Source organism: Portunus trituberculatus, chromosome 48 (genome assembly GCF_017591435.1).
Source record: "Portunus trituberculatus isolate SZX2019 chromosome 48, ASM1759143v1, whole genome shotgun sequence".
Taxonomy (NCBI): Eukaryota; Metazoa; Arthropoda; class Malacostraca; order Decapoda; family Portunidae; genus Portunus; species Portunus trituberculatus.
This window is the reverse complement of record NC_059302.1, coordinates 26,285,803-26,299,918: the sequence shown is the minus strand read 5'-3', so window position 1 is coordinate 26,299,918 and position 14,116 is coordinate 26,285,803. Positions and strand designations below refer to the sequence as shown.

Sequence of the window (14,116 nt, the reverse complement as noted above, 5' to 3'; positions counted from 1 at the left end):
ATCTACTAGTGTTAAATGAAAGAGAAACAACACAGCATGGAAGGACACTAAAAGCAACAACATACAAAAGGGACATAAAGAAGTTTATCTTCCCCTATAGAATATTGAGGCATGAAATGGACTGGAAGGAGAGGTAGCGTGTGCTAGAAATATTCATGATTTTAAGGAAAAATAGGATAGAAACAGTTAAGAAGATGGGACAGTATGAGCTTAGCTCCTCTCCCATATGTAATAACTAGGTAAATACAACTATAGTCAAATGCGTGTGTACACGCACGCACGCACCCACACACCAATTGTTTCTTAGTTCACTATAGCAGCACTTTGTTGTCCCACTGATTCTCTTTTCTTTATTTAGATATACTCTGGTGTTTCAATCCTCCCTACAGAATGAACACATTGCTGCACACTCCCATTTTCATATACACCAAGTTTCTTTAAGAAAAGCATGAGGAGATGCCAATATGGATCACATAAACAAAAACATGTCACATTATTACACTGTGTATATTACTTAATAAGGGTCCTTAAAAACACAGAGAAAGCAAGTTTTCTACGTCTGTCACCAAGAATAAGCCATATAAAATAAACATATACCCAGAGAGTAAAAAACAGACTTGAAAGTGATGACAGCTGTAGCCAGCATCAACTCATTTTTTCTCTTCTTGAGGTAATTCTTGCAGCTAATCCATTCAGGCAGACATGAAGATGGACATTGAACTCCTAAACATGAAAATCTTTGAAAGATCAGTAATGTGATAAAAAGTACAAAAACATGCCAACAGAGATGTAATTGATAAACAGTAGACTGAAATAAGAAAAGAATTTGATTATGGAGATTAAGTTTCAAGACTAAAAAGATGGTGATATTTTAGCTAACTTTTCTCTCTTGTAATTGTACTGTATATGCTGTACTTTATGTATTTTTTTTTTTTCTGGGTGAAGTCTATATGCTGTACTTTATGTATTGTCTTTTTTTTTTCTGGGTGAAATCTATCAAGTAAAATGACTTCATTATCAGTTGACGATGATATCTTTGCCTTTGTTTGGTGGAATCAAATGGCAGATAATATGGATGAGCTGGCACTGTTTATCTGTATCCCTCCCCACAAATGAGAATGGGTAGCCTGCTCAGAAAACCTGTTTTCATGGTGTATTCACTATATTACTGCCACCAGCATAATGTTCCCTCATGTCTTATGTAGAAATATTTTTGAGAAATGCATCTGAAGACAAAACAAGTCCATGATAGACCAAAAGAAGGGAAGGGCAGTGCCTTACACATTGCAACCATAATAGTCATCAGTTCCCAAAATCAAATTTGGGAATCTTGCAGCTCTGGTCACTAGAACTTGGCAGTCTGTGGTTCATGCTCTGCTGGGAAGCAAAGGTTTTAACAATGAGTAGAGATATTGTCCTCCTTGACCAAGAAGATAATCTGTAGAATTAAAGGTCACAACCTGACCCAAAGATTAAACCAATATGAGTTTTACACTTTAAATGTGAGGGTATTGAATGACACCACATGATCAGTGTGATCCCTGCAAACATGCACACATACACCTGCTCAGATTCTCATTATAATATACAGCTCATAGCTTTGTCAAATATTTGTCTTATTTCTCATGACTTCCATAACACACTGTGGGTTAATGGCAGTAAGGGTAAATTTGATTTTCTCTACTATCAATGGTCAATCTCATTTGGCTGACCTCAAGATCAGGAAGAATACACAAACATGTTAGCTTTTCCATCCACTAGTGGTGCTTCCTACATGTCAGTTCCTCTCTGGGATCAAAGCAAATATATTGTTTAAATATAATTTCCAATTTACAAATAAGTGAATGAATAATTATTAATGAGAATTAATCTCCAGTAAGGATGTGAACTAATCTGGCTTTATTCTTTGGATACTATATATATATATATATATATATATATATATATATATATATATATATATATATATATATATATATATATATATATATATATATATATATATATATATATATATATATATATATATATATATATATATATATATATATATATATATATATATATATATCCAAAGAATAAAGCCAGATTAGTTTACATTCTTACTGAGATATATATATATATATATATATATATATATATATATATATATATATATATATATATATATATATATATATATATATATATATATATATATATATATATATATATATATATATATATATATATATATATATATATATATATATATATATATATATATATATATATATATATATATATATATATATATATATATATATATATATATATATATATATATATATATATATATATATATATATATATATATATATATATATATATATATATATATATATATATATATATATATATATATATATATATATATATATATATATATATATATATATATATATATATATATATATATATATATATATATATATATATATATATATATATATATATATATATATATATATATATATATATATATATATATATATATATATATATATATATATATATATATATATATATATATATATATATATATATATATATATATATATATATATATATATATATATATATATATATATATATATATATACATACATACTGTATAATTATATAAGTCTACAGCAGTAACTGCATTGCTTACTTTATAGGATGTTTTTCAATGCTTCTTACTAGTAAACGGATATTCTCATTAAGATATCTTTAAAGATTTCCAAGGTCCATATTCTATTTCTTGATTGGCTGGTGTGCTTGTCAGTTTTCTTTCAAGGTACCTTTCGGCCTTCTCCGACCATCTTCAGGAAAGAATTGAACCATGGTGTGAAGTGTGCTGGTATATATTTGTGTGGTGTGCGAGTGGCTGGCTGGTGAGCCGTGTCAGCCAATCAGCACATGTCATTCTGTCTCCTTGAGGACAGTAGGGAAGACTTAGGAATTAACTGGATGTTGATCCTGGGAGTCTTGGTATGAATGTGAACTGCTTCTGTCATCTGTAAGCAGGCTTTGCATGGTTCTTTATGTAGGATGACTGTGTTTCCTCTATTTTCTTGCAGTTGAAAGCAGTGTCTGTGTGGCTGGTGAAATGGTGCTTCTTGATGGTGCTGTCTTTAACAAAACATGCATTCAGAATGACCTCTTACCAATATATATATATATATATATATATATATATATATATATATATATATATATATATATATATATATATATATATATACATACATACATACATACATACATATATATATATATATATATATATATATATATATATATATATATATATATATATATTTTGTAAAACTTTTTTGACACCATTAAATCCCTTTGCACTCTTCTAATAACTTGAGGAGCATATATCTTGAATTAATTTCTGTTGTCACCATATAGTATACATATGTCCTTTTATAAGAAAATGGATGCACCTTTTCCTAATGTGGTTTGATTTCTGCTCATAAACCACAATGATGCAAAATAAACCTAGTAGAAAGGTGATAATTCTAATGAAATTAAATTGTGATGTGTAGTATTTTCTGGTTATGGAAATGACTGATGTAAATACTGGAAATGCTTAAAATTCAGCAATATGGGGAAAGTATCACTCATATTAGAATGTCTTAAAATCATGATAGTTCCATGCTTAATGGTGGCTATCAGCAAATTCCCATTCAAAAATTGCAAGTTTACATTCAGTGCTTCACTAGTTATTAAACAAAATATATGGAGCTTTATAAGTTAGCCCATAAACATACACATAAAGATTAGTAGCACAGTGGTTAGCACACTCGGCTGACAGCTGAGGTCTTGACTTCACACCCGTGGCCAGTATGCACATCACTCCAAGTCACTTTCCATGTGGTGGTCCATATTACCACAGCAAGGAATCAATATCATGTCATGTCAAATCAACACCTACTATACACTAATTCTGTTTGAGATATATATATATATATATATATATATATATATATATATATATATATATATATATATATATATATATATATATATATATATATATATATATATATATATATATATATATATATATATATATATATATATATATATATATATATATATATATATATATATATATATATATATATATATATATATATATATATATATATATATATATATATATATATATATATATATATATATATATATATATATATATATATATAACAGCTTACAATGATTTATTAAAATCTATAAAATTTGTGAAACATGTGTATAATCAGATTATTACATAAACCCAAAGGAAACAATATTTGGATTGTTAAATAATCATTGATTTCACTGTAACTCCAAACAGAATGTCCTCTTTTGTTACTTTTCCCATGTCTATATGAGGTTGTTGTTTCTGCTACCAAGCTTAACTACCTCAATAAATCAATATTTTATTCGTAAAATCTTTAGAGCAACCTTTTGTTAAATATGTTTGTATTCCATTGAAGTTTCCTGTACTATGAACTGATTTCATGGAAGACTGCTCTTGTTAAGGTTAAAGGAGTTGTCCAATATCTAAAAGCTTTGATATAACAAGTTTCAAAAATAAATTAAAATAATTCTTCTTTCACTTGTTTTTCTTGTAATATTGGACACTCTCTCTCTCTCAAACACTTCTGTGTATAAATGTCATTAAGTACTTACATACATCTTATCACACATATGTCTTTAAATACATTTTCATGTTGCTACATTCTATACTATTGTATTCAATGTCTCCTAATTTAAACAAGAAAAGATAAATTTTTCACAAGCTTTTTTTTTTATAGAAAAGCACACAGCACAGATTCTTTAAGGCAAAAAACAAAATGCATGCAATTGATGAATTAACAAACAACAAAGCCTAAGACATATGCTAAAGTATTAATGAGAGGAAATTCTTAAGATGATGTGAAAATTGTGAAGCAATATTGGTCAATGATAAGGTAAATGAGGAAAACCTAAGGATGAACACCATCACTCTCATCAGCCTATATCAAAGCTTAACACTACACGGATCTGTGTCTGTTATCTGACGTAGCTTGCCACAATACTTCACTATGTACGTACAACTTGATTTTCAGGTTTTTAGATCTCCTCAAAAACAATTTTTTCCTAGTTAGATATTATAGATAAAAATTTATCTTGCCTCAAAGTACTGAACAAACTTCACAGTCATTCTTATCCTCTCTCATGGCTAAACCAACACCATTTTTAATAATTACACCACATCGATGAATCAGTCTTCTTTCTTATTCAGATTTTGAAGTCATTTCTCAAAGCAGACTAGACTCACTTCATTACCTACCAATTTCCCCTCTTAGTATCTTTTACAACACAAGCTTTATTATCATACTGTGTCACACTTCACTTCTCACATACACAGCATACAGTTTACTAACTACAGAAACAACATAAGTGTCTTTCTATTCCTTGAACTCTTAACACTTGCTACACAGATACACTACTTAAGCTAAGCTCCATACAACTGCACCTTTCATACACCCACTTGCTAAATAAAAGCAGCACAAGATAGAATCACCACCATAATCCACCTTCAATCAACACAAACTCAAAAAATGCTATTTGATAATGGACCATTGTCCATTTTCCTGGTAACCTTCATTTTGTCTACACTCATTTCTTAACTTCTAGATTCAAGTTATCAGTAATCACAAGAAAATAAGATTAACTAATTACTGGAATAGACATTGTATTTATAGACAGCCTGATATTTCAGTCCAATCACTGTTTTTAAAAGTGATTCATGGAAATGTATTACTTACATGTGCTTATCTTTTCCTTAAGTCTCCCTAATTACAGAATAACTCCCTCCCATTTACAATCTTATATCTATGAATGGCACATCTATAATCACCTGGATTTTACATCTCACAGGTGTACACCTGCTGCCTTTCCTCTTCATTTTCTAGCTTTGTGACCTCTCTGAGGCTACCTAAAGCTCATTTTTACACTCCTTTCAATCCCTCACACCATGTAATATTTCACTTTCCTCTCTAAGACCCTCATACTTAATGTATAATTATAACTACTAGCTACCCTTCAAATATGACACTAACTTTCCCATATTTCAATAATACTCTTCTATTTTATTTAGAATGTTCTAGTATGTGTATCTTCTACATATATTTTGCATGATAATTATGTGATGAGAACATGTATGACTGTACTGCACAAACATTGACATAGATATGGCCTTAACAGAGTTCTTCTACATTGCATCAGATCAGGTGTAGGTAAAGGAGGTAATACAACAGTTCCTGCTCTGCTTTCAGATCCAAATGTGGTTACTGAGCGCTGGTCCTCTCCTTCCTTGAGGTCTGGATGTGAAAAAATGGGGATATGTTTGTGGATGTCATTCCGAGTGTGAATTGTTCATAAGGGAGCCTCGCCTTGTTTCCTCTAGCCCCTTCACGGTGGTCATCAATTTATTATGTAAATGAAATGACAGGGAAAACAGTGATATCTGAAGTCTTAATTATGCTTTTCTTCTACTGATATGATTCTTCAAGTACATTGCTAAATATACATTGAATGTTTTTATGATTAGTGTTTTATATACCATCACCCTCTACAGTTTTATCTTATTATGAAACCCATGGAACAAAATCTAGAACTGATTAAGCATTGTGAAGCTGGGAAGCATTTTAACTGTACACAGTAGTTAATGCCATAGGATAAGCCAAGCAGATCAAACATAAGATAGAGACAGGAGGTACTGTAATAATTAGTACAAGCAGCAAATATTGCATACACTGTGAGTTAGAGTCATTTGCATATGGAGAGGAAGTTGAATTTGCATATAATATGTTCATATGTGATATCTTTAATGCCTCCTACATGCAAATATACTTCAGTTATTTGAAGTTTTAGGTTTGCATAAATAATGAGGCAGTGGTATTTCTCCAAAGATAGGACAAGGTATGTACTTTAAATCTTAACAGGTTGTTATAAAACTTTCCAGTTCCAGTGCATGGGAGTATGGTGTCCGATGTAGTTGTTTCAAATGTCTTGATTAAACTATACTCAATTCTACTTAATGTATGTGTATGCTGCTGCTAAAGAGTCTCATGCAGCAAGTGTATGGAAACAAGCATTGCAGGTGCCAAAGTGAGACCCCTGTTGGCAGTCTAGTGCATACTTCTTGAACTGTTGTCTGTCGAGCCATCTTGAGGTTGGTGAGATGATGGGCAGTGAGCGTCGAGGTGATCCATTCACTGAGGGACTCTGGGAACGACCGTGCCGGTCCCTGTTTGTTACAACACAATCTGACACTTTAGACCACTGTTGTACAAATCCTTCTCTGCCACTCTTATACACATACAAACACACACATGAAGCTTTGGTTTCCTTTATAAGAACTGTAACTGAAAATTCTAATCTAAGAATTTATTAGTATACTGTATGATCACTGCTGTCAGGTCATGTATGTACAACATAACTGTTTCCCAGTATCAAAGTTCTGTCTAAAAACATTTTTTTCCAAATCATAATTTTGATTGCATACAAAATTTAATATTGACATGTTAAAACATAAAACATTTTCTCATTTAAATTAGGTAGTATACCAAAAGAATAACAGTAACTGTTCACTAAAGTGAATTACAAGTGAATATCTTACTGTACATTAAGCTAAGTGTACTTATAAATTTAAGAAATATTCAGTTGTCATAGTATCCAAGGAGACAGGAATGTAATCATTATAACCTGACTGACCAATATATGACATTCCTAACACCCAATTCCTTCCTACCACTCTTAATGTGGATTGGCCCATCCTCAGAGAAGGCCACTACTACATAAAATTAATCAAAATCAAAATCATATAGTCTGTCATAGTATAAAAATAATAATGATAATAATAATAATAATAATGATAATAATAATGATAATAATGATGATAATAATAATAATAATAATAATAATAATAATAATAATAATAATAATAACAATAATAATAATAATAAAAAAAAACATGAATGAATGAAAATAAATAATAAAACTAATTAGTAACAAAAATAATAATAATAATAATAATGAGGAGGAAGGATTAAAGCCACTGTTATGCAAAGCTTTAGAACTAAAGCAATGTTAGTATTTAGGTACAAAACAACTGATATTTAAACTATGTAATTGCCAAAAGCAAAAACATGAGGATGCCACAATTGAAATTTTGAACAAATCTATTGCAAGGAGTCCTGTATGGTGTTTTCTCCCACTCTCTAAAAAAAAAAATAAATAAAAAAAAAAAAAAAAAAAAAAAAAAAAAAAAAGATGCATTCTAAAATTTCTGAAGCTAATATGGGCACTCAAAGTCCTAATGGAACTAAACCACAGCAGGAGACTGGGCATGCATATGTACATGTTGTTGCACACACACACTCACTCTACAGGAACTCATGCTTGTGGCACTGTGACCCAGAAGCATGCACTGCCTCTGTCCTCATCTAATAATGTTATTAATACCATGGCCTTCTACAGGAGGTTTTGACATAAATCTTCATTCTATAGAAGGGAAGTAAATTATTATGTAGGTGACTAATGCTGAAAATCTAGAAAATACCTAAAAACTTATTACACACTAAATGACTCACTGCAGAGTTAGCACTGCTATTTGCTATGGTTCAGCAAGTCCCTGATGATCATTTGCTTACCATTAGTACAAGATCTTAATCTTTTCATATTAGTCTTCATTTTCACAAAACTTTACAATGCATCAAACTGCCCACACTAATATACTTATATATATATATAGGCAGTCACATCTAGCCTTTCTATAGCAACCTTAATGTAACAGTAAAATATTTGCAAATAAGATGTCCTTAAGAATATGCAATAATGATAGGCATAAGTGAAATAAACACACAGAACTAACAAAGTGAATAATTCCAATGGATTCACTGAACTTTCAAAACAGAAAATACTTGCTCTCATTAATAAAATATTAATTGTGATGTCCTTAAATTTGACTGTTCAGCTTAAAATGGACAATGATGTGGATTTTTGGAGCTATGAAAGTAATCAACTCTGTGACCAAACTGTTGCTGTCACATGTTTGGTAGCTTTTCCTATTTACAGGTTTGTGTGGCAAAGCTTTAGTTGGCAAGTACACTCTGGGTTGCTGCCCATTCACATAACCTTGCTATCTTCTGCCAAACCTTATACCCCCAAAAACATCCTTAAGTTTGTGTTTTCAATAATTCAGGAGTACCTACATTAATTCTCACAACTGTGCTCTCAACGTACACACGGTGGTAGTGACGGTTCAGTGCTTTGGTTGTTACATTTGAATGTGGAATGAAGTTTCATGTGATGATTGTAAGCACGTGTCCTCTACATATTCCATAAAAAGCTAATATACGGACAACCATATAATGTATACAAAACTTACGTTCACCATGTAAAGTATGATGTACAATTTCAAAATAGTACCACTTGTGTTTATGTATTAAAGACTATGACATGCGCTACTAGTACTACGGCCAACTTTATAATTCCGCGTCCTGCCAAAAGCGCAAAAATTGCAACACCTCTCTTCCACTCATGAGATCCTTCATCTTGGAACACCATCCGGTGTCCTGCCTCACAACTGTTTTAGTGTATGCCTAATGCCTTCATCATATGCCTCTTCCTTCAACTTAACTACATCTACTCATTGTACCGCATGGTGGGATTAACAGTGTGCGGAGACTAATAAGGCCAGTGGTAATGTCTCACCTCTTGAAGGTAGCTCTGTCCAGCACGGATGAGGAAGGCGGGGAGTGGCGGGGGTCGTCCATGCTGGTGTGTACCTCCATCAGGTTGTTTCTTAACTCCTTCAGGCGAGGATCCGTCTTCCTCAGCCCGGTCTCCGACAAGGCCTGCACCAGAAGGGGTCATGACAGAGGGGTGATGGGTAGTGTGTCTCCTTGCACTGTGAACCATAAGCTTACAGCAAATACCACCTCACCGGGCCCGTACTGCTGCTACATACAGCTGAACTACGCGTCACGCGCACATGTAGCCGCAGTGCTGTGAACCTGCGACTGCTGCCGCACAGCGTGCTCTTTCGTTCAGCTCACTGTTTCGGAGTAATGCCTTTGCAACAGCACCAAAGACCCTATATAGAGAAAACATCACCCCTATTTTGTTCTGTTGTTGCTGCTAAAGATGATGTTTTTCTATTAAATGGGTCTTTTCTCCAAAATGATATCATGATATTCTTGTATACTTGCTTTTTATGATCTCTATCACTGTTCATGCGTTGTAAGGAGGGAATGCCGCATCTCTCACGTGGATGTTTCATACAATCTATATATATATATATATATATATATATATATATATATATATATATATATATATATATATATATATATATATATATATATATATATATATAAGTTTGTAGGTAGGCAGCAACTTATCGTTTTATTAGGGCACATCCCTGCTACTGAAGCTCACCTATCGACTGCCAAACATAATGTCACTTCATATATGCACTGTAGTAACTGTACCTACAGTGTAGCAAATAACAATGCACGCGATAGTGAATATATACCGTGTAACTTAAGTAGGTACATGTAAAATGAACTCTATCCTACCTATTGTTCTTCCAACGTAGAGCAGGTGAATTGAGGGTTGATCCCTACAATGATGTGGTGGTTACTTACCGCTAGGAACTTTCCCATGTGGACGGTGCTGTCGGTTTCGTCCTTGAACATATCGAAGAGCTGGTCCTCCATGTTGACGGGCGGCACCCTGCAAACACGCACCAATTTTTGTCAATGAACACGATAATCCCTTAAATTATCGTATGAGATGATATAGGTACTTTCTGAGAAACTTTTTTTTTTTTTTTTTTGCTTTCACTGGGAAATCAAGCATTGTTACTGGAATATCACATCATCTATTCCAGGTTACTCCTTGACTGCACTATTTAAATAGTAAGGTTGATCCCTTGAGCCTTTCTGACCGCGAATGCCACACTCAGGGAAAAGTATACTTTAAATCAAAGTTAAATGTCCTTCACTCTGTAATCTGCTGTATGAAGTTTTTAAGAAAGAAAATGAATTTAAATAGATTTTTTGCACATGTAAATTTGTGCACGTATGTTTCCATTCCCTATTCTCTCAGTAATCGTTCTTACTGAAGAAGTTCCTAATTCACTCCGTTCGATATTCCATCTTGAAAGAGCCGTATGCAGCACATACTAAAGTAAATTAATATACCCATAACACGTCCCTCAGAGTCGCATACTCATGCAAGATCTTTCAGTGTCACACATATGGCTCCACGCAGCTGTCTCTTCCTAATAATATTCAAGGTCCAGTCCAAACATAATCGTTATAACATATTTACATTGGCACATATTGCAAGCAGAGCCACAAATGCTCATGCTGTCCACCGCCTCGCTGCCACAACTACACACGAACCACTCTTAAACAGTCACCCTTGCCAAACACCCTCCTCTGATGGTAGCCTACAATTATTATTTTCCCTAAAAAGAGAGCGCTATGTTGATAAAAGGAGCGCTAAACCATGCTAATATATTACAGAATTACTTAATGCTAAATAAAGTGTATTATTTTTGATGAAATTGGAGATGAGATCTCTTACTAAAGTTGACACATTCCTATCCCCGCACGAGTTCCGTCCACCAATTATGCCTCGACCCACACCTCCTGACGCAGGAAAACAAGAGTGCAGTGTCGTATACTGAAAGTTGTCCCATTCCTTAATAAATAATCAAAATACTTCTGTTACTTTGTTTGTCACGGAAAAAAAAAGTGGATTATTTTGTCTATAGCATGACAGGCTAAGTGAAAGAAACTTAACATTATTCTTATCACCAGCATCACAACAAACTATACACACTTCTTATGCTTGCATCTATATACGTCAATCAATGGACTAGTATAATAGGGGAAAAAAAGACTAGAAAAAAAGAAGAGGGGGAGGAAGAGTATTATGCAAGGAACATGAATAACCTATGAAGTTGTTTATGACGTCATCAGCTCCAGAGATGGAGAGGAAGTTGAGTTGCTTCTCTCTTTTCATCACGCCATCAGACAAGCCAGTCAGTTTCTGTTCTCCACGATTACCTTACGCTATTTCACCATACATATGTATGGCCACCATAGAAACTGTGCCCACTGGAGAGCATCATAACAATGCTTGTGTGTTTGTTGTATACTGATATAAATTAACTGGTAGTGCCAGCATCTGTGAGTGTAATGAATGACGCAACAAGACATTCGTTACAAGCCATCCATAGCTACGGGTTAGTCATGTCAGTTGTGCTTCGTAAAAAGAAACGAGGCTGACAAGTCTTTACATGAGGTGAGAGGTGAAGTGATCAAAATCAGTATATGCATGTTTTGATACTAGCAATACTTCAGTTTATCCTTCATCACTCTAAATGGATTCACAGCAAGAGAGGAAGCCACATACATTGCCTATACCTTGCCAAGAGGGAGCTTTAGGTTTACAAGGTCACGACTCTTCAATTTAAGTATCGTACTTGTTCTCTAATGGGTGAATACCAGATACAACGTAGATGAACACAATCGCTGCCACCTGGCCAGCAGCGGAACTTAAACGTGTTTCCGGAACATAAAACAATTCGCTCTAGTAAGTTCAGCTGCAAAGAAAAGATCGTCAGGACAGGCGCCAGCAGGTCCTGGTTCCCTGGCGTATTGAGGGCAGTTTCGCCCACGGAGGAAAGCAAGCGAGGAGGCGAGAGAGAGAGACGCAGGTTTGGCTAGGAGATCTTGGCAGGGTGTCATAGGCTCCTGTCGTCCTTGCTTTGATATACAAGACAATCATCTTTTGTTCTTCCTATCCTCACCTGACCTCCTTGTTGCGGCATCGTAACACCAGTCAACCATTCAGTCATTTGTTATCCTCCCATTACAAATGTCGAAGTTTGTATTGCACGTCAGTTGGTCCACTGAGTAAATGTTCCCCGCTTAAATGTGACTATAATGGAGAATAAACATTGGTGTGGCAAGCCAGGCAAAAAATCCTCATCATAAATGATTTTGATGTGAACAATAATTCCTCTTTATTTTCATCACACTATCCTTTGCGTGTTAACTAAACTAATCCGTCAAGTCTTTCTTTCAGTTCCACGAAGTCCTTTATTCTGTTAAAATAGCTGAGGAGAAAAACAATAATATAGGTTGCTTCGCTAATAACTCGCATCATGGCTAGGAATTTCATGAGATACAGAATATTATGAACTCCAGTTTCGTTCCCTGAATACTAATTAAAGTAACTCTGCCAAGCTTTCAACCGCTGAGAAAGGGAAAATTAGAGAATGGAGAAAGGAAGTTTGATCAAGAAACGTCTTATGCTTGCATAGAAAGGAAGATTATTAAAACCCACGTCAGAGAGAGAGAGAGAGAGAGAGAGAGAGAGAGAGAGAGAGAGAGAGAGAAAGAAATGGAAGTAGAGCACAGGTACTAGGTACCTCGGCAGTAATACCTGGCACACTCACTCCTCCTCCTTCAGCGTGCATCCTGCAATGCGTCACTGCCGGCCTTATTAGCGGTGATGAGATGGAACCTGGCATGAGTGTTAGGTTAAGCCCACTTGATGCCTTCCCTTCTCAGTAATCCCATCCCTGGAAGTTATTAGATTCTCCTTTCGAAAACTTTCTTAATATATATATTTTTTTATGTTCCTATCTACGTCATTTCAACAGATTCCACTCCTCCCTTCCCAGACCTCCTTCCGGATGCATATCTAGTTACTGAAAAGACCAGAGGCTAAGTCAAGGCTGCTTAAAGTGTCTGCAAACGAAATTCCGATGTCACAAAATCTATTTGTTGTCTTAGTATAAAAATTTCCTTTTTCAGGACGAAAATAGTCAAGGTTAGGCTTAAAATATCCAGGCCTAGAGCTCCTCCGCGTGTTGGGACCATACGACCCCTCTGCCGCCTTCCTTTGTCTGCCTTAGATTGCATCACACATTTTACGTAACTCTTACTCGTACGCTCCTCTCGATTTGTTCTTGTCTACTCATGCTGCAACATACTGAGCATCTTCCTTCACAAATAATTATCGCTTC

General features: G+C 33.9%; 1 protein-coding gene across 4 annotated transcripts in view; it reads right to left on the bottom strand.

The window, feature by feature from the left end:
• The window catches only part of LOC123498881 (glutaminase liver isoform, mitochondrial-like), a 93,169-nt gene that overhangs the window by 51,346 nt on the left and 27,707 nt on the right, over positions 1-14,116 (bottom strand). For 3 of the 4 annotated variants that reach the window (XM_045246393.1, XM_045246392.1, XM_045246395.1), the window contains exons 3-5: positions 10,716-10,803; positions 9,781-9,923; positions 7,205-7,312 (exon numbers count right to left, since the gene is read on the bottom strand). In XM_045246393.1, the coding sequence (XP_045102328.1) occupies positions 7,205-7,312; positions 9,781-9,923; positions 10,716-10,803 (339 nt within the window). The remainder of the gene's footprint in view (positions 1-7,204; positions 7,313-9,780; positions 9,924-10,715; positions 10,804-14,116) is intronic. The other variant, XM_045246394.1, reaches the window with a different exon arrangement.